Source organism: Microcaecilia unicolor, chromosome 1, assembly GCF_901765095.1.
Source record: "Microcaecilia unicolor chromosome 1, aMicUni1.1, whole genome shotgun sequence".
NCBI lineage: Eukaryota > Metazoa > Chordata > Amphibia > Gymnophiona > Siphonopidae > Microcaecilia > Microcaecilia unicolor.
This window is the reverse complement of record NC_044031.1, coordinates 687,776,164-687,796,855: the sequence shown is the minus strand read 5'-3', so window position 1 is coordinate 687,796,855 and position 20,692 is coordinate 687,776,164. Positions and strand designations below refer to the sequence as shown.

Sequence of the window (20,692 nt, the reverse complement as noted above, 5' to 3'; positions counted from 1 at the left end):
CCCACCGCATGGTCTGGCTGAAAGCTTCTGATCCCCGAGACAATCTTCAACGGACCATCTTCTGATGCCCCTTGCCTTGGTTAAAATCACCGGCAATATTTCCAACAGTACTTAGTGTGTACATTACAACCCCTACAGCAGGACCAATCCACGTTGTCTCCAGTCTGCCTCATATGATCCTAAGCAACGACCATGGGCACCACAAGCAATCCAGGTGCACCTTGCTCAAATCCAACCCAGGTTTTTGACATACTGCAGGTAGGTGGCTGGATCAGCCACTTCATTCAAATTTGGCAGGCTATCACTTTGGAGGCATGGGTCCTGGACATCATACCGATGCCCTATGTCTCAACTTTGGCCCAGGCCACTGGTCTTCCATCTGCAAACTTCCAAGACTCCTCACCATCACATTCCAGTCCTGGCTGCGGCACTACCTCTGCTCCTCCAGAACAATGCAGTGGAGGAAGATCCAGCCGCACAATGTGGGAGAGGGTTTTACTCCCATTTCTTCCTCAACCCAGGGCCTCTGGCCTATCCTGGACCTCCGCCTCCTCAACACTTGCCTCAAGTGAGAGAAGTTCCAGATACTTTCCCTACCATCTATCCTGCTACTTCTCAATCATGAAGGCGCGACCCTCGCCCTAAAGGATGCCTACACCCACAACCCTATTCACCCCAAACACTGGCAGTTCCTCTGCTTTCAGTTTCTTGACTGTCACTTCCAGAACAAGGTGCTCCCCTTCGGTCTATCATCCGCCCTAAGGGCCTTCACCAAGTGCCTTGCAGTGGTAGCAGCGCACCGCAAGCGGGGGCCACTATCTTTCCATATCTTAACGAATGGCTCTCGTCTGCCCACTCCAGGGATCATTTGCTTCTCACCATTCAGGACACTGTCAGCACCCTTCACTCCCTGGGCTTTCTCATCAACTACGACAAGTCGTCCCTTCTTTCAGCTCGATCCCTCACCTTCACTGGAGCTCTTCTGGACACTTCCTCTGCATAGGCCTTCCTTCCAATAGAGAGGCGGCAGACAATCACAACTCTATGCGACCACTTCATCGCCTCGACACCACATTCTGTGGCTCCTGGGTCACATGGCAGCCACTGTCTCCGTAGTTTCATATGCCCACCTCCATATGTGACCCCTATAGTGGCACCTCAAACTACACTGGAATCAGCATGCTCAACCATTGTCCTGCCTCATTTCCCCTTCCACCTCAAATCAAGAGCTCCCTGCTGTGGTGGCGCCACTCATTGGCTCTTCAAGCAGGCTGTCCATTCAGAACACAGCCTCACCTCATTCCCACTACTGATGCCTCTATGAAAGGCTGGGAAGCCCACCTCGGCCATCTACAGACTCAAGGACTATGGTTCTCCAGTAAGGCTCAACGTTACATCAATCATCACAAACTCCGAGTAGTGTTTTATGTTGTATGAACCTTCTGGACCTGGTTTTGTGGGAAATGCCTCCTCATCCAGACCAAGAACCAGGTGACCATGTTCTATATCAACAAACAAGGTGGCTCCGGATCCCTCCAACTCTGCAGGGAGGCGTCTCACTTGTGGCGATTTGCCATGACCCTTCGGGCTGACCTCCAAGCTGTCTACATCCTAGGTCATTCCAATCTCGTGGCGGACTCCCTCAGTCGCAAACTGGATTTGCACGAATGGTCCCTCAATTCCACAGTAGTCGACCAGCTGTTTCACATATGGGGCATTCCCGAGATTGACCTTTTTGCTTCACCTGCCAACGTAAAATATTCCCACTTCTGCTCTCTCAGGCCAGGGGACCAGGTCGCATCGGGACTCTTTCTCCATTCTGTGGACAGCTCAACTTTGCTACATCTTCCACTGATCCCACTCATCTCCAGGGTTCTACAGAAGATTCATCAGGGACTCGGCGCACATCATTCTCATCACCCCACTATGGCCCAGATAACTCTCGTTTCCCCTTCTTCTCAAACTCCTGATGGCTCCGCCCCTTCCTCTGGGCAGCCATCCATCCCTTCTCACTCAGCAGCACAGGCATGTTCTTCAATCTCAACCAGTCCAGAATGGAACATCCTTCATGCCTTCCTGGTCTCTTCGGTGAAATCAGTTCTACCTGCGACCAGATGACATCCACCAGGAAATCATACCAGGCTAAATGGACACAATTCTCTCATTGGGCGACTTCTCACCATCACAGCCCTGTCTTATGCCCAGTGCAGTTCCTTCTCACCTACCTCCTGCACTTGTCAGACTCTGGCCTCAAGCCCTCAGTACGTCTTCATCTTGCTGCCATCGTGGCCTATCACGACCATATGCATTGAAACCTGTTTCTACACATTTTCTTGACACCTGCTTCACCAGGGGCCTCACAAACTTGCACCCTCCTCTGTGAGACCCTCCTTCCCCTTGAGGTATCAATATCATCTTAACTCCGCTTACGGCCTTATACAGATTCATAGGATGGAAAATTTTTCATTGCCATTACCTCCGCTAGGAAAGTCAGTGAGTTGCAGGCTCGTCACCACCTTTCCTTACACCCAGTTCTTCTGTAACAGAGTATAGCTTCAAACTCATCCGAAGTTTCTTCCCAAAGTTGTTACAGACTTCACAAAGATCAAGCCATTTGATCTCCCTTCCTTCTTCCCCCCTCCTCAGCGAAACATACCCTTCACTCCCTGGACTGTTAACGAGCCTTGCTGCTTTATCTTCGTGATACAGCTCCATTCCGCAGTTCCAACCTGCTTTTCATTACTTATAATCCAGCTAAACTGGATTTCCCAGCGTGCAAGCATGCCATTTTCAAGTGGATTGTGAACTGCATCGATTTTTGCTACTCCAAAGCTGGCTATCACTTCTCTGGCCACATCGGAGCTCACACACTTCAAGCTACAGGTTCCTCAGTGGCCCACCTTCACGCTGTTCCCCCCCCCCCCCCTCAGGATATTTGCAAGGCAGCAACCTGGGCCTCCGTGCATACCTTTGCCAAACATTATGCTTGGACCAGGACTCATCCCAGAACATGCACTTTGTATCGGTCCGTCACAATCTTTTTGCTCCTGGAACATTGAGTGTCTCTTCATTGCCACCAACCACCCTTTCCAGCTACAGCTAGGGACTCACCAGCAAGTGTGCCTGCATCTCCCCTGCTTGTCTCCGGAGAAAGCGAAGTTGCTTACCTGTAACAGGGGTTCTCCGTAGACAAGCAGGGGAATGCAGCCACACTTACCCTCCCACCATCCTCACTCTAGCTCATTTGTCAGCTAGGAACCAACTGAGCACAGGAGTACGAGCACTCAGGATGCGGGAATCGCCACACATGCTCAGTAAGCTAAAAGCTTAATTTAGCTAAGGGAGAGCACCAACACACGAATCAGTCTGAGGACTTCACCAGCAAATGTGGCTGCATTCCCCTGCTGTCTACGGAGAACTCCTGTTACAGGCAAGCAACTTTGCTTTTTCATATGCACACTTTGACCAGTGTTGGCCATGGAACCCTGTAGATTTTTCAAAGTTGTGAACAACCATTTGCTCAGACATTCAACTAGAAGAAAGTGAGGATTGGTCTGATCTAGGCAGGATCTTGATGACACTATCATCTTCAACTTCTTAATAATCATCCTGACCATGCACTGAAATTCTTTTAACGAGCCAGAGAAACACCACACAAAGTGTGGAGGTGCACTTAATCCCCACGAGACAAATAGGAGGGAACAAAGAAAGGGTGGACAAATAGGAGGGAACAATTTGCAATAAATATAATTGTTTAATTAAATTATACGTCTCCCCCATTGTTTTGATACAGCCTATCTTCCCCACCCTTTCTTTGTTCCCTGAAATTCTTTTAACCCATCCCTTCGAATATGCATCTTTACATAGATTTGTCTCCGTATTCTTTTGCCATCGATATAGTCTTCATGGTTGGGTCTTTGCTTTCAAGTTCACTATCCACCAGAGGGAACCAATAGAAAATGCTGAATTTACCCAGTCATCAGTTGGTGTGTACTTTGTCAACTGGTTACACCAGAAATTTATTACAATATTTTTTTTCTATGACTTGCTGGAATATATTTTTCACTTGGCTGTTGCTGGGTAGGCACAAATGAAATACATACTGTTTTTATTTTATTTTTTGAAAAATCATCTTTGTTAACCTTTAGTGTCCAATGTTCCCATCAATCTGTTCCTATATAGCTTATTACGGGAACATTGGACACTAAAGGGTTAAATAGAGAAAACACAAAAACAGAGAACCTCATATGAACAGCAATGACATGAAACAACTCCCACCACCACCTACCCAAATACCAAAATGTGGATATCTAAATAGCGGAATATGACCCATAAGAACAGAGATCAGAAAGAATACTGAGAAGTCAATGTCCTGCCCCAGCTGACACTGTACCACATTCAACAGTCCACTGCATAAGTGAGCAGTCAAAGAGGTCCATATTGTGATAAATTGAGCAATCTTTTTACAACTGGTTCCCAAGATAGAAAGTCATTCCATCTGAAGCAAATTGTGCATTTGATTCCTCTATAGTTGCAAAGACGGCTCAAGATGGATCTACTGCAGCAGAATACTACATTTCACCATCAAACAGGATTTCCGCACAAACACCACCTGTTCTTCAATGGCCAGTTCCAAGTCATCATCTAGAGCCAATAAACATAGCTTCTCTGAGCAGGAAATAGTTTGGTGAAGAAGGCACCCCAGGTGGCCCCACAACATGCCCCAAAAATGGAAGCTATCTGGACAGGACCACCAACAATAAATATAAGTACCAACCTGTCCACACTTAGGACAGTCTGCAGATCTAGTGGGCCATGCATCTGGCTAGGACTCATATAAAGATGACGCATGACTTTCTAATGTTTCACGAAATAAGATATATTCAGTCAGGTCCAGTGTCCCTGACGCTCCTTCCTGAACGTTTCCAGCAGTATACTCAGCAGCTATATTGCGAGTCCACTGCTGAATAGTAAGTTGAAAGGGCTTTTCCAGATATTTAGTCTTATAGGCTGCCTAATACACACCAATAGGCCCCTTGCCCACCTACTCTTGAGGCCAATATTGGTGAAACATAGCAGTGGTCCATTCTTGAGGATGGTCATGCAGCAAACTGCTTATATAATGGAGAAGCCTGCAAATAAAAATAATGATCCGTTGCTCCTAAATTATAAGTGGTCCACAGGGATTCAAAAGACAACAGTTGAGCAGTGCCATCCTGTCACAATTGTCAAACAGTCTTAAGTCCTTTGTCTGCCCAATTTCAAGGAGGCAAGGCACTTCGCATGTAAAACATAAGTTAACTTATAAGGCAGATTCTGTTTTTAATGTGTTTCACTTCCAGGCTATAAGGCAACAAAAAACACGAAGATACTTACCTGCAGAAGATATTCTCAGAGGACAGCAGGCTTCACATTCTCACAAGTGGGCAGATGATCCGCGTTGCCTGGGAATCGGTACAATAAGCAGCAAAAAATTTCAAGAGACTTCTTGAGCGTGTGTAGTGCTGCACTGCGCATGCGCGAAGTGCCTTCCTGCCCGCAGAGCGACTGTGCATAATTAAGAAATCAAAAATGAACAAAAAGACAACTCCAAGGGGAGGTGGGCGGGACTGTGAGAATGTGAAGCCTGCTGTCCTTGGAGAATACGTGCTACAGGTAAGTATCTTCGCTTTCTCCGAGGACAAGCAGGCTTATCATTCTCACAAGTGGGGAATCCCTAGCATCTAGGCTCACTCAAAACAACAAACAGTGGTCAACTGGGCCTCGCAATGGCGAGGACGTAACACAGATTAACCTGAAAATATATACATTTAAATGAGGGTGCAGCCTGGAACAGAATAAAACAGGCCTAGGATGGTGGAGTTGGATTGTAGACCCCAAACAGATTCTGCAACACTGACTGCTCAAACCGACTGTCGTATTGGTTATCTTGCTCAAGGCAGTAATGAGATGTCAATGTGTGGACTGACGACCACATCACAACCTTGCAAATCTTTTCAATGGAGGCCTTCAAGTGGGCCACTGATGCAGCCATGGCTCTAACATTATGAGCCGTGACATGACCCCCCCCCCCCCCCCCAAGTCAGCCCAGCTTGGGTATAAGTGAAGGAAATGCAATCTGCTAGCCAATTGGAAATGGTGCGTTTACCAATGGCGACTCTCCTCCTGTAGGAACAAAAGAAACAAAACTGGGCAGACTGTCTGAAGTGCTTTGTCTGCGCCATGTAAAAGGCCAACGCTCTCTTGCAGTTCAAGGTATGCAAGCTGCTTTCGCCAGGATGGGCATGAGGTCAGGGAAAGAATGTTGGCAAGACAATAGACTGGTTCAGATGGAACTCCGACACCACCTTCGTCAGGAACTTAGGGTGCGTGCGGAAGACTACTCTGTTGTGATGAAACTTAGTATAATGTACATCCACTACTAAGGCTTGAAGCTCACTGACCCTACGAGCTGAAGTAATAGCCACCAAGAAAACGGACCTTCCAGGTCAAGTACCTCAGATGGCAAGAATTCAGTGGCTCAAAAAGATACGTCTAGTAGCGCTTTAGAAATGATAAGTAGTAGTAGTAGTAGTAGTAGCTGGGTGAGAATGACGTTGAGATCCCATGACACTGGTGGAGATTTGACAAGTGGCTTTGGCAAAAGCAAACCTTTCATGAAGCGAACTAAAGGCTGTCCAGAGATAGGCTTACCTTCTACAAGCTGATGATAAGCACTAATTGCACTAAGTTGAACCCTTATGGAGTTGGACTTGAGACCAGACTCTTGATAAGTGCAGAGGGTATTAAAGCAGAGTCTGTGTAGGACAAGAAAGGGAATCTATGGCCTTGCTGTCACACCTCCTCCATTTAAAAGAATAACACCTCTTAGTGGAATCTTTCCTGGAAGCCAGCAAGACCTGGGAGGCACCCTCCGAAAGACCCAAGGAAGCAAATTCTAAGCTCTCAACATCCAGGCCGTGAGAGCCAGAGTGGAGGTTGGGATGTAGAAGTACCCCTCGTTCTGAGTGATGGTCGGAAAACACTCCAATCTCTGTGGTTCTTCGGAGGACAATTCCAGAAGAAGAGGGAACCAAATCTGTCGCGGTCAGTAGGGCGCGATCAGAATCATGGTTCTGCGGTCTTGCTTGTGTTTCAACAAAGTCTTTCCCACTACAGGTATTGGAGGATACGCATACAGAAGGCCTGTCCCCCAATGTGGAAGGAAGGCATCTGATGATAGTCTGTCGTGGGTCTGAAGTGTGGAACAGAACTGAGGGACCTTGTGATTGAGAAGAGTGGCAAAAAGATCCACTGAAGGGGTGCTCCACGCTTGGAAGATCTTGCGGGCAATGCCCATATTTAGAGACTACTCGTGAGGTTGCATTATCCTGCTCAATCTGTCGGCCAGGCCGTTGTTTACACCTGCCAGATAAGTGGCTTGGAGAAACATGCCGTGACGGCGATGCCCAAAGCCACATCTGGACGGCTTCCTGACACAGAGGGTGAGATCCGGTGCCCCCCTGCTTGTTGGTGTAAAACATGGCAATCTGATTGTCTGTCTGAATTAAGATTACTTGATTGGACAGCCGATCTCTGAAAGCCTTTAAAGTGTTCCAGATCACTCGAAGCTCCAGGAGATTTCCTGGAGGGGCCAAGTTCCTTGAGTGTGAAGCCCATTTACATGAGCTCCCCACCCCAGGAGAGATGCATCCGTTGTCAGCACTTTTTGCAGCTGAGGAGTTTGGAATGGTTGTCCCAAGGTCAAATTGGACCAAACTGTCCACAACTGAAGGGAGCACACAAGCTCCGGGGACAATGGGATGACATCCTCCAGACTTCCCATGGCTTGGTACCACTAAGACGCCAGGGTCCATTGAGCAGATCTCATATGTAGGCATGCCATGGGTGTAACATACACTGTGGAAGCCATGTGGCCCAACAGTCTCAACATCTGCTGAGCTGTGACCTGCTGCAATGCCCGAACCTTGGAAGCAAGGGACAGAAGGTTGTCCACCCGCATCTCTGGGAGGTAGGCTTGGACAGCCTTTGTATCTAGCAGGGCTTCTATGAATTACAATTGTTGAACTGGCTGTAGATGGGACTTGGGGTAGTTTCTAATGAACCCTAGTAACTCTAGCACCCAAATAGTCATCTGCATGGACTCCCGAGCATCTTCCTCCAAGGTGCTCTTCACCACCAATCGTTGAGATAAGTAGACTGAGAGTTCATGGGTTCCCTTATCGACGCTGCAACTACTGCTATACATTTTGTAAAAATCCTTGGAGCAGTCGCGAGGCCAAAAGGCAACACACGGTACTGAAAGTGATGTGTTCCCAGCTGAAATCGAAGATACTTCCTGTGGGCTGGAAGTATCGGGATGTGAGTGTATGCATCCTTTAAGTCCAGAGAGCATAGCCAATCCAGAATCATGGGAAGAAGGCTGACCAGGGAAACCATCCTGAACTTTTCTCGGACTAGGAATTTGTTCAGGGCCCTTAGGTCTAGGATGGGACGCATCCCCCCTGTCTTTATCTGGACAAGGAAGTACCTAGAATAGAATCCCTGCCCTTCCTCCCCCAGTGGAACGGGTTTGACTGCATGGGTCTTGAGAAGGGCAGAGAGTTCCTTTGCAAGTACCTGCTTGTGCTGAGAGCTCTCTCGGTGGGCAATTTGGAGGTTTTGAAAGCAAATTGAGGGTGTATCCAAGACAGACTATTTGAAGAACCCACCGGTCAGAAATTATGAGAGGCCACCTTTGGTGAAAAAATGTTAACCTCCCACGACTGGCAAGTTGTCCAGAACGGACAATTTGATAGCGGCTATGCTCTGCTGGAGCCAGTCAAAAGCTTGCCCCTTGCTTTTGCTGGGGAGCAGCAGGGTCCTTAGGCGCATGCTGTTGACAAGCACGCTGGGTTCAGCCTGAGCAGGCTGATAAGCCGCAGGGGTGTACCTACGCATAGGATAGGAATAGGTGGCACTCCGTGACTTACCAAAAAACCTCCTGGATGAGGAGGTAGGTGCAGAATACGTCCGGCGGGAGAGAGAAGACATAGCCTCAAGTGTGCTTCTTAATCTGGTCAGCGACCAACCTTCTCTCTAAAAAGATTGCTGGTTATTGTACCAATTCCCAGGCGACGCGGATCATCTACCCACTTGTGAGATTGGTAAGACTGCTTGTCCTCGGAGAATGAACATTTTAGAAAGGCATATAGACTTCCTACAGCAGCCATTGTAGTGACTGCAGCGTTAACATGGTGGAAGTGTTAGCTGGGTAAAATATAAAATTCATCAAACAGTTCCAATAAAAAGCCCCAAATAAAGGTGTGAACACAGATTATTCACATTAGCAGTTCACATATAAATTTAGATTTGCTTTTTGAGATAATTTGTTCAGCATTAAGATGTTGTCTAATGTAAAAAAAAAAATAACAACAAATTACTTTCACCTCAAAATTAGGTATTTCAAATTAAGGTACATAGCTGTTTAAGGACTGCAATTTTTAATGAGAGGCACAAGCTTAGAACTAAAGGCACATGATAGGTGGAATTTCTTTCTTGCCACAATTTCTACTAATGGCTTTTGTTCCATATTTAAAGATATCAGTCTATTGTTGAAATTGCAGAATGAATACTTAATTTCCCTTTTTTTTAATCGTACCCTCTTTTCCCTCTAATACCACAGAATGAATCCTTCAGTGCTACTCCAGCCACCTCTCTGTGTCCCTACCCCAGCTAAACTGTAACTCTAGTATTGTATTCTACTGAGGAGCCAAATCTGTTACAAGTAATGCAATAATGCAAAGAAGTGAGTCTAGCTCAATGTACAGAACTAGGTGCTAGCACATAGAACACATTTTCATTATATTTCAGCTGAAAGACAACAGCAGCAGTGGCTTTCAGCATGCAGTGCTCCATCTTACTTCATAGCATGAATAAGTACTAGTCTCCTTGCACAGTACACATTAGTATTATGGTGAAGAAATTTAAATCAGAAGAATCTACTAGTATAAAGACTTCATTTTATCACTACAGTCTTAAAATTTAAAGATTTTCTTTACTAACACTATTAAATTCTAGACAAATGTTAAATATATATGTTCATTTCTCATAGTACAATTTTGTCATTTAACTGAACTTTCCCAAATGCTGTTTAGAAACAACGCTTCTCTGAGTATGGTCTGTTAGGAAAAGAGAATAAATCTATCCATCATGTTTTGTGACTCAAATCTACATGCAGGTTACATTTTGAGCCCTTTGTCCTAATGCTTGGGAAAAAGAGTGCCTCTGAACAATAATACCACTTGTCTTGGGAATAAATCTCATGTTCCTAGTATACAGGACAGCAATGACATAACTAGTTCTTTCCCTAGATTTCATAGCAATAGGCAGATGTACAAAACTTCAGTTCAGGCCTCCTGTTTAGCAGTATGGCAAGAGGTGATCTGCTTGCACTTGCTGAGAGAAAGATGTTGGTATAAAACAATATGCTGCAAGCATCACTCCTGCTGGCTGCAAAATAGATGGTTCTCAATCAGTTGAAACTGTCATGACTGGCATCAGGAGAAAAAGCATTAATAAACATATTCAAAATAATGGACATAGCACTTACCCTATCAACTTTCATTATTTGGAATCGCTGAGAAATGTCAGCAGTGTTGGCTGGTAGTCGAGATCGGCCAGACACAAATCTCATGAAAAGGACCCGCTCTTCATTGGAAAACTCTTCAAGGGTTTGCCAGAACCACTGCACTAACTGATGCTGTTCATCCACTTCTCGATAGCGCACAACTTTCTTCAGGACATCGACAGAGATTTCTGGCATGCCACATACCATCTGTTCCAACTGTTTAGCAGTGAGAAGCGACAACAGAGGTACTGGGACAATCCAGGACATTCCTTCTCGCACAGCTGCTACCTACAGGTGCAACAAAATATCATTTCATTCAATACTATTCAAGAAAATACTTTTATTACAAAGGATCATGACATGAAAATGACAGGAATTAATTCAGGACTGACACAAGCAAGAATTTCTTTACAAAAAGTGAATGATACATACCTGTAGCAGGTGTTCTCCGAGGACAGCAGGCTGATTGTTCTCACGACTGGGTGACGTCCGCGGCAGCCCCCACCAACCGGAAAAGCTTCGCGGGACGGTCGGCACGCAGGGCACGCCCACCGCGCATGCGCGGCCGTCTTCCCGCCCGTGCGCGACCGCTCCCGCCAGTTGAATGACTAGCAAAAATGAAGAAAACGCAACTCCAAAGGGGAGGAGGGAGGGTAGGTGAGAACAATCAGCCTGCTGTCCTCGGAGAACACCTGCTACAGGTATGTATCATTCACTTTCTCCGAGGACAAGCAGGCTGCTTGTTCTCACGACTGGGGTATCCCTAGCTCTCAGGCTCACTCAAAACAAGAACCCAGGTCAATTGAACCTCGCAACGGCGAGGATACAACAGAAATTGACCTACGAAGAACAACTAACTGAGAGTGCAGCCTGACCAGAATAAATGCGGGTCCTGGAGGGTGGAGTTGGATTTACACCCCAAACAGATTCTGCAGCACCGACTGCCCGAACCGACTGTCGCGTCGGGTATCCTGCTGCAGGCAGTAATGAGATGTGAATGTGTGGACAGATGACCACGTCGCAGCCTTGCAAATCTCTTCAATAGTGGCTGACTTCAAGTGGGCCACTGACGCTGCCATGGCTCTAACACTATGAGCCGTGACATGACCCTCAAGAGCCAGCCCAGCCTGGGCGTAAGTGAAGGAAATGCAATCTGCTAGCCAATTAGAGATGGTACGTTTCCCGACAGCGACCCCTAGCCTGTTAGGGTCGAAAGAAATAAACAATTGGGCGGACTGTCTGTGGGGCTGTGTCCGCTCCAAGTAGAAGGCCAATGCTCTCTTGCAGTCCAATGTGTGCAACTGACGTTCAGCAGGGCGGGTATGCGGCCTGGGGAAGAATGTTGGCAAGACAATTGACTGGTTAAGATGGAACTCCGACACCACCTTCGGCAGGAACTTTTGGTGGGTGCGGAGCACTACTCTGTTGTGATGAAATTTGGTATATGGAGCATGAGCTACTAGGGCTTGAAGCTCACTGACCCTACGAGCTGAAGTAACTGCCACCAAGAAAATGACCTTCCAGGTCAAATACTTCAGATGGCAGGTATTCAGTGGCTCAAAAGGAGGTTTCATCAGCTGGGTGAGGACGACGTTGAGATCCCATGACACTGTAGGAGGCTTGATAGGGGGCTTTGACAAAAGCAAGCCTCTCATGAATCGAACGACTAAAGGCTCTGCAGAGATGGCTTTACCTTCCACACGATAATGGTAAGCACTAATCGCACTAAGGTGATTCCTTACTGAGTTGGTCTTGAGGCCAGACTCCGATAAGTGCAGAAGGTATTCAAGCAGGTTCTGTGCAGGGCAAGAACGAGGTTCTAGGGCCTTGCTCTCACACCAAACGACAAACCTCCTCCACTTGAAAAAGTAACTCTTTTTAGTGGAATCCTTCCTAGAGGCAAGCAAGACACGGGAGACACCCTCAGACAGACCCAACGCAGTGAAGTCTACGCCCTCAACATCCAGGCTGTGAGAGCCAGGGACTGAAGGTTGGGGTGCAGCAACGCTCCGTCGTTCTGCGAGATGAGAGTCGGAAAACACTCCAATCTCCACGGTTCTTCTGAGGACAATTCCAGAAGGAGAGGGAACCAGATCTGACGGGGCCAAAAGGGCGCGATCAGAATCATGGTGCCGTGGTCTTGCTTGAGCTTCAGTAAGGTCTTCCCCACCAAAGGTATGGGAGGATAAGCATACAGGAGGCCGGTCCCCCAATGGAGGAGAAAGGCATCCGACGCCAGTCTGCCGTGTGCCCGAAGTCTGGAACAGAACAGAGGCAGCTTGTGGTTGGTCTGAGAGGCGAAAAGGTCCACCGAGGGGGTGCCCCACTCTCGGAAGATCTTGCGTACCACTCTGGAATGGAGCGAACACTCGTGCGGTTGCATGACTCTGCTCAGTCTGTCGGCCAGACTGTTGTTTACACCTGCCAGGTACGTGGCTTGAAGGAGCATGCCGAACTGGCAAGCCCAGCGCCACATGCCCATGGCTTCCTGACACAAGGGGCGAGATCCGGTGCCCCCCTGCTTGTTGGTGTAATACATTGCAACCTGATTGTCTGTCCGAATTTGGATAATTTGGCAGGACAGCCGATCTCTGAAAGCCTTCAGTGCGTTCCAGATCGCTCGGAGCTCCAGGAGGTTGATCTGCAGATCCTTTTCCTGGAGGGACCACAGACCCTGGGTGTGAAGCCCATCGACATGAGCTCCCCACCCCAGGCGAGATGCATCCGTCGTCAGCACTTTCGTGGGCTGCGGAATTTGGAATGGACGTCCCAGGGTCAAATTGGTCCGGATGGTCCACCAGAGCAGTGAAGTGCGGCAAATGGTGGAGAGGCGGATCACATCTTCTAGATTCCCAGTGGCCTGAAACCACTGGGAAGCTAGGGTCCATTGAGCAGATCTCATGTGAAGACGAGCCATGGGAGTCACATGAACTGTGGAGGCCATATGACCCAGAAGTCTCAACATCTGCCGAGCTGTGACCTGCTGAGACGCTCTGGTCTGGGAAGCCAGGGACAGGAGATTGTTGGCCCTCGCTCGGGAAGGAAGGCCTGAGCCGTCTGGGTATTCAGCAGAGCTCCTATGAATTCCAGAGACTGAGTTGGCTGGAGATAGGACTTTGGGTAATTTATCACAAACCCCAGCAGCTCCAGGAGTTGAGTAGTGCACTTCATGGACCGGAGGGCTCCTGCCTCAGAGGTGTTCTTGACCAGCCAATCGTCGAGATATGGGAACACGTGCACTCCCAGCTTGCGAAGGTACGCCGCTACCACCACGAGGCACTTTGTAAACACTCGTGGGGCCGAGGCGAGCCCAAAGGGCAGCACACAATACTGAAAGTGCCGTGCGCCCAGGCGGAATCTGAGATACTGTCTGTGAGCTGGCAGTATCGGGATGTGAGTATATGCGTCCTTTAAATCCAGGGAACATAGCCAATCGTTTTTCTGAATCATTGGCAGAAGGGTGCCCAAGGAAAGCATCCTGAACTTTTCTTTGACCAGGAATTTGTTCAGGCCTCTCAGGTCTAGGATGGGACGCATCCCCCCTGTTTTCTTTTCCACAAGGAAGTACCTGGAATAGAATCCCTGCCCTTCCTGCCCGGGTGGTACGGGCTCGACCGCATTGGCGCTGAGAAGGGCGGAGAGTTCCTCTGCAAGTACCTGCTTGTGATGGGAGCTGAAGGATTGAGCTCCCGGAGGACAATTTGGTGGCAGGGAGGCCAAATTCAGGGCGTATCCGCACCGCACTATTTGAAGAACCCACTGGTCGGAGGTTATGAGAGGCCACCTTTGGTGAAAAAATTTTAACCTCCCCCCGACCGGCAGATCGTCCGGTACGGACACTTTGAGGGCGGCTATGTTCCCGTGGATCCAGTCAAAAGCCCGTCCCCGGCTTTTGCTGTGGAGGCGCAGGGGGCTGCTTAGGCGCACGCTGTTGACGAGAACGAGCGCGCTGGGTCTGTCCCTGTGCCTGGCGAGGCCTTCGGGCCGGCTGGTTGTACCTACGCCTTGCAAAAGAATAGGGTGCAGCCTGCCGGGCCCGGGAAAAACGTCCACCTGTTGAAGTGGATGCTGAAGGCGCCCGGTGGGAGAGCTTGTCGAGGGCGGTTTCCCGCTGATGCAGTTGGTCCACCAGCTGCTCGACCTTCTCACCAAAAATGTTATCCCCCCGGCAAGGGACGTCGGCCAGTCTCTGCTGGGTGCGGTTGTCCAGGTCAGAGGCATGCAGCCATGAGAGCCTGCGCATCACTATACCTTGGGCCGCAGCACGAGATGCCATGTCACAGGTGTCATAGATACCCCTGGACAGGAACTTTCTGCACGCCTTCAGCTGCCTGACCACTTCCTGATAAGGCCTGGACTGCTCCGGCGGGAGCTTATCGACCAGGTCCGCCAGTTGCTTCACATTGTTCCGCATGTGGATGCTCATATAGAGCTGGTATGACTGGATGCGGGTCACGAGCATGGAGGATTGGTAGGCCTTCCTCCCAAACGAGTCCAGAGTGCGAGACTCCCGCCCTGGGGGCGCCGAGGCGGTATCCCTCGAACTCCGTGCCCTCTTGAGAGCAGAATCCACGACCGCCGAGTCATGGGGCAATTGTGGCCGCATTAACTCTGGGTCAGAGTGGATCCTGTACTGGGACTCTGCTTTCTTGGGAATGGTGGGATTAGTTAACGGTCGCATCCAGTTCCGAAGCAGTGTCTCCTTGAGGACATTGTGCAGCGGTACCGTGGAGGACTCTCTAGGTGGTGATGGATAGTCGAGGACCTCGAGCATCTCGGCCCTCAGCTCTTCCACAGAGACCACGGGGAAGGGAATGCTGATAGACATATCCCGCACAAAGGAGGCAAAGGAGAGACTCTCAGGAGGTGAGAGCTTCCTCTCCGGTGAAGGCGTGGGGTCCGAGGGAAGGCCCGTAGACTCCTCTGAGGAGAAATATCTAGGGTCCTCCTCTTCCCCCCACGAGGCCTCATCCTCGGTATCGGACATAAGCTCATGTAGCTGAGTCCTGAACCGGGCCCGGCTCGACGTCGAGGCACCGAGGCCTCGGTGTCGTCGAGCGGTGGACTCCCGCGCCGGCGGGGACGAAGCTCCCTCCATCGACGTCGACGGGGACTCCACCTGCGTGGCGGTCGAGACCGGCGCCGCAAGCGGCGGCGGTGTCAACGGCCCCGGCGCCGGGCTAGAGCTCGCCGGCGCCACAGTCATCGGCGCCGAGGGCGCAAGCACCCCCGGCGCCGGCACAGCCTGGCGCATCAGCCCTTCCAGGATCCCTGGAAGGATGGCTCTGAGGCACTCGTCCAGGCCCGCTGCCGGGAAAGGCGGTGGGGCCGGTAGGGGTGTCGGTGCCAGAATCTGGTGGGGGCCAGGAGACGGCACCGAAGTGCCGGGACCCTGTCGCATCGGTACCTCCACAACCGACGGGGACCTCTCCTCTCGACGTGGACGCTTCGGCGTCCCCTCCTCTCCGATGTCCGGATGCGAGGGCGACCGGTGACTACGCTTCTTATTCTTCTTGCGATGCACGTCACCGGCGCCGGGAGGTATGGAGGAGGAGGAGGACGATCCCCTTCGGTCACGAGGAACCGGGTCAGACAGGGTTCGGTCCCGTGGGCCACGGACTGAGGGAGTGACCGGGGCCGACTGCCCACGCGGCCTCTCACCCCTACCCTCACCGGAGGACCGGCGGGCCGACGGGACCTGTTCTCCTGGGGTCGATGCCATCGGTGCCGATGTCTCGGGCATCGATACCGGTACCGAAGGACCGGGCGTCGATACCGATGCCGTCGAGGTCGACGTCGAGGGGCCGGCGCAAGTTCCAAAAAGACGGTCCCGCAGAACTTGCCTCGCAACCTGAGTCCGTTTCCGGAGACCGAGACACAGGGGACACGACTTGAGATTGTGCTCCGGCCCGAGGCACTGGAGGCACCAAGCGTGGGTGTCGGTCTGCGAGATTGGCCGGCCGCACCGACCACACTTTTTAAATCCACTCGGGACCTTCGAGGACATCGACGGAAAAATCGCGTCGGCGAAGTTAAAGTCGTCGATGGTGGCGGAAATCACACCTCGAAAAAGGAAAATGGCCGTGCGGCCACTAGGCCGCAACGCAGCGTCCCCGCTAGAAGCGAGGGAAAAAGGGAGCGCGTGCTCCACACGTTCAGTTTTTTTTTTTAAGAAAGAAAACCGGAGGACGCGGTGTACAAAAACTAAATAGAAAAAACGATCCGCGTAAACGCGATCGGCTTTCCGGCGGCTGAAACAGAGAGAGCGGCAAAGGCACGACTCTCTCCAGACGCGGAAAAAAAGGAACTGGCGGGAGTGGTCGCGCACGGGCGGGAAGACGGCCGCGCATGCGCGGTGGGCGTGCCCTGCGTGCCGACCGTCCCGCGAAGCTTTTCCGGTTGGTGGGGGCTGCCGCGGACGTCACCCAGTCGTGAGAACAAGCAGCCTGCTTGTCCTCGGAGAAAGTATGGTACAGCAGCCTCCCAGTATAGGTAGTGGGGCAAAAACAGCACCAGAATTCAACAAAATGTGGGACTACAGCAGGGAAGAGCAAGTAAAGCAGATGATATATATCCCACATAAACCCACTGAATCTAATAACTGATATTCAGAGGGCCAGGCTCTGAATAAAATTACCAAATATTCAGTGGAGTTAGCTGGTTAAGTTGTACTCCTGAATATAACCAGATAAACTTAAGGCAGCTTGGTTAAGTTTAAACAGACAGTTGTCACTAACATAATAACATAGTAAATGACGGCAGATAAAGACCTGTACGATCCATCCAATCTGCCCAACAAGAAAAACTCATTGTCACTAGCTTTTACAGTAGCATTAACACTAAACAAAATGAAACATGCATCTGAATCACCAAGAGTCATCTGAGCAGGGACAGGGTTTGGCAGAACTTGGTGGTGGGGGGGGGGGGGGGGGGGGGGGGCATGGTGGGGAAAGTGTGCAGAACATGCTTTATAGAATATTTCCAATCCTTGTCTGTCTATATCAGTGACCAGGAGAGTAGAGAAGAGGGGAAAGACAGTTTGAAAGGAGCTCCATTCCATTGTATCAAAGTTTCTTTTTCAATATCTGTTGTGTTCAAAAGAATAAAACCTGTTCAGTTAAACAAATGGAAAATGGGTAACGTCATTTCTCACCTGCCGATCCATTTCATGGAGTCTGTACTCAATTGCTCTTTCCACATACTCTTTCCTATTTGAAAAGGTAAGTGGGATACTGTTCCCACCAGGAATTATGGGAACCATTTTACCATCAGCACTTTGACCAACAAACGAATCAATTGGAATCATCTGAAAGAAAGACACATTGACAAGAAATGAACTTTGCTGAAAATTACTGACTAAACTTGTTCAGATAAGTCTTTTCATCCATATTTGGATTATTAGTTTGTTTTCTGCATTGCACAGAGCACTAATTATAAGAGGAGAGAAGGTTTTTATGCCAATGAGGGGGGTAACTATAAATCCTTACCCACTATGAATGTTTAGTGGAAGTTAGGTTCTGAGGCATTTTCCTTCTTCTTAATTTATTTAGTAGCTCTTAATATATAATAGAGATCTATATTTTCAATTATTAATTTGTTATTCATTAATGTTTATTTGGGTATTCTTTCGACACTTTGCAGTAGTTTGTTCTTCAGTGTTGCTCTCTCCTTGTTCTGTTTCGTACCCGTAGTAGCTTCTATGATACTGATAAGGTTGGGAAGGGAGGGGTAGGTGGGGGAGGAATTTGAGGGGACGATAGCTCACCATATGGGGTATATAGACGGTCTGTTTTAGGATTTGTTCTACCATATACAAATCAACTTATGCATCCAGCATTTCCTACATAAGCACACAACTATGGAACGCATTACCAAAAGCCGTGAAAACAACTTGTGACCACCTAAACTTCTGGATATCACTAAAAACTAACCTGTTCAAAAAGGCATACCCTACCGACCCAACCTAAATGCCTGAACCCTGCAACACAATCAAAACCAAAGAGCATAATGGACTCAACACAACTCTTCCTCTCTACGATTCCCTATTGTGTCTGTTACATATGAACCTTATTCTACCACTACATCACTTTGTAATTGTTCATACCAGAACTGGCGATCGCCATTACGGTACTATGTAAGCCACATTGAGCCTGCAAATAGGTGGAAAAATGTGGGATACAAATGTAACAAATAAATAAATATCTGGTTATGCTAAAATATGTTCGGGGGTTTTGGGGTCAGGTGGGGTGGTGATACATGAGAAGTTAACATTGTTCAAAGCTCAGATATGTATCATTGTACTGTTTACCTGCCTGTTTATTACATTTCAGCAAAATGATTCACAGTAATTTGGTATTCATTAACCTGATTTTCTTTTCATTTAGGAAAGTTTTTATTTGGGAGATGGGGAAACATAACCATAAGGTCTGTAGGTTCACAGCACTCTAATCACAAAATTACAGTATCAAACACTTTTGAAGTTTTAGTGTACTCTTAGAAGAGAACACTGCAAATATGGTATTTTAGTTTTATTGGGTAATGGTGTACCATGAGATATACAGTATTTTGAGGGTAAGTTTAACTCCAGTAGCAACAGACAGAAGGATAATTTCTGGTGTCTCAATCATAAAATGTGGGCATATCAAAAAAATTATTTTACTGTAGTTCTAGGGCTTCAGTTCTTGTCAGTTATTTTTATAAGATTAATGCATCAAGGGGTCCCTTTCCTAAAGGGTTGTACATGGGCAACCTGGAACTACCGCAGCCCAATGTGGCTGCTGGCGGTAGTTCTGCCTAGAGTGCGTGCCATTTTCCGATGCAATGGAAAATAATTCCATATTTTCTCTAGTGCAGTGCTAACCAGTGTTACTGGCTGGGTTACTGCAGGAGCCCTTAACATCACTCAATGAGTGGCGGTTTAAGTGCTCCCCCCCCCCCCCCCACATGGCCACATGGTAAGAATAATCTTACCAATGGCCATGTCTTTTTACCCGCTGTGGCAAAAAACGGTCCCTTGCCACTACTGAAGGGCCTTTTTTACCGCAGCTTGGTAAAAGGACCCCAAATCTTGATTCCACATTAATTGTACCACTGGTCTGGAAAGGGAAAACTAACCATATAAATTCACCAGTGCAGCACATGTACATAGCATGGCATTATATAAATAAAATTCAAGTGAATTCTAGACAAACTTTTCTGAAGAACCTTAACCTAATACTGCACTGTTTCCTTTACAGAATGATGACAGATACTATGACAACAATAAATACCTCCTTTTCTATACCAATATGGCATGTGTATTTGAATCTAGATCATTGTGCTTCTATAAGAAGTCATTCATCCCTGAAGCAGATGTGATGGTTCAAAACAAGGCTCCATTCTCAGAAGCGTTTGAAATGAGACAATACGGATTGACAATCTGGACCATCAAGTTTCAGTATAGTATGCAAGTGGCAACAAAGTATACACTATTTGATATACACACTTACCAAGCTACGATTCAATAAAATGAGCTGTTAGATTACATAGGGGCATTTCAAAAGAAACGTCCAAGTTGCGATTTGGACGTCTTTGTAAAATGGTCCAACTCGGGGGCGGGAAAACCGTATTTTTGAAACAGATGGACGCCATCTTTCATTCGAAAATACCATCAGAGGACATCCAAATCCAAGGATGTCCTTAGATTTGTGATGTCTTGACTTCGGCCATTTTCGAACACAAAGACATCCAAATGCAAGATGTCCAAAACAGAGGAGGAGTGGCTTAATGGTTAATGCAGCGAGCTTTGATCCTGGCAACATGGGTTCAATTCCCACTGCTGCTCCTGTGACTTTGGCAAGTCAAGTGCACAAGGTGCATTTTGGATATGACATTTAAGTCTGAATTTGGATGTTTTTTGTAAATGTCCAAAATCAGAACAGGAAAGGTCATTTTTCTACAAAAAAAAAGTCTATCTTTCCTTTTGAAAGTGCTGTTTGGAAAAATGTTTTGTGATTTGGGGGAGGAAGGGGAGGTGATCCCCGAGTCCCTCCAGTGGTCATCTGGTTATTTGGGGCACCTCTTGTGTGGAGTAGAGGAGTAGCC

The 20,692-nt window shown here is 48.3% G+C and overlaps 2 protein-coding genes across 2 annotated transcripts in view; one reads left to right on the top strand and one right to left on the bottom strand.

The window, feature by feature from the left end:
• The window catches only part of FBXL22 (F-box and leucine rich repeat protein 22), a 38,494-nt gene extending 18,300 nt beyond the window's left edge, over positions 1-20,194 (top strand). The window contains exon 3 of the transcript XR_003940038.1: positions 19,846-20,194. The gene's annotated coding sequence lies outside the window, so the exon portion shown is untranslated. The remainder of the gene's footprint in view (positions 1-19,845) is intronic.
• Positions 1-20,692, bottom strand: part of HERC1 (HECT and RLD domain containing E3 ubiquitin protein ligase family member 1) — a 736,289-nt gene that overhangs the window by 4,001 nt on the left and 711,596 nt on the right. Inside the window, exons 77-78 of the mRNA XM_030188195.1 lie at positions 17,763-17,915; positions 10,592-10,897 (exon numbers count right to left, since the gene is read on the bottom strand). Of these exons, the coding sequence (XP_030044055.1) occupies positions 10,592-10,897; positions 17,763-17,915 (459 nt within the window). The remainder of the gene's footprint in view (positions 1-10,591; positions 10,898-17,762; positions 17,916-20,692) is intronic.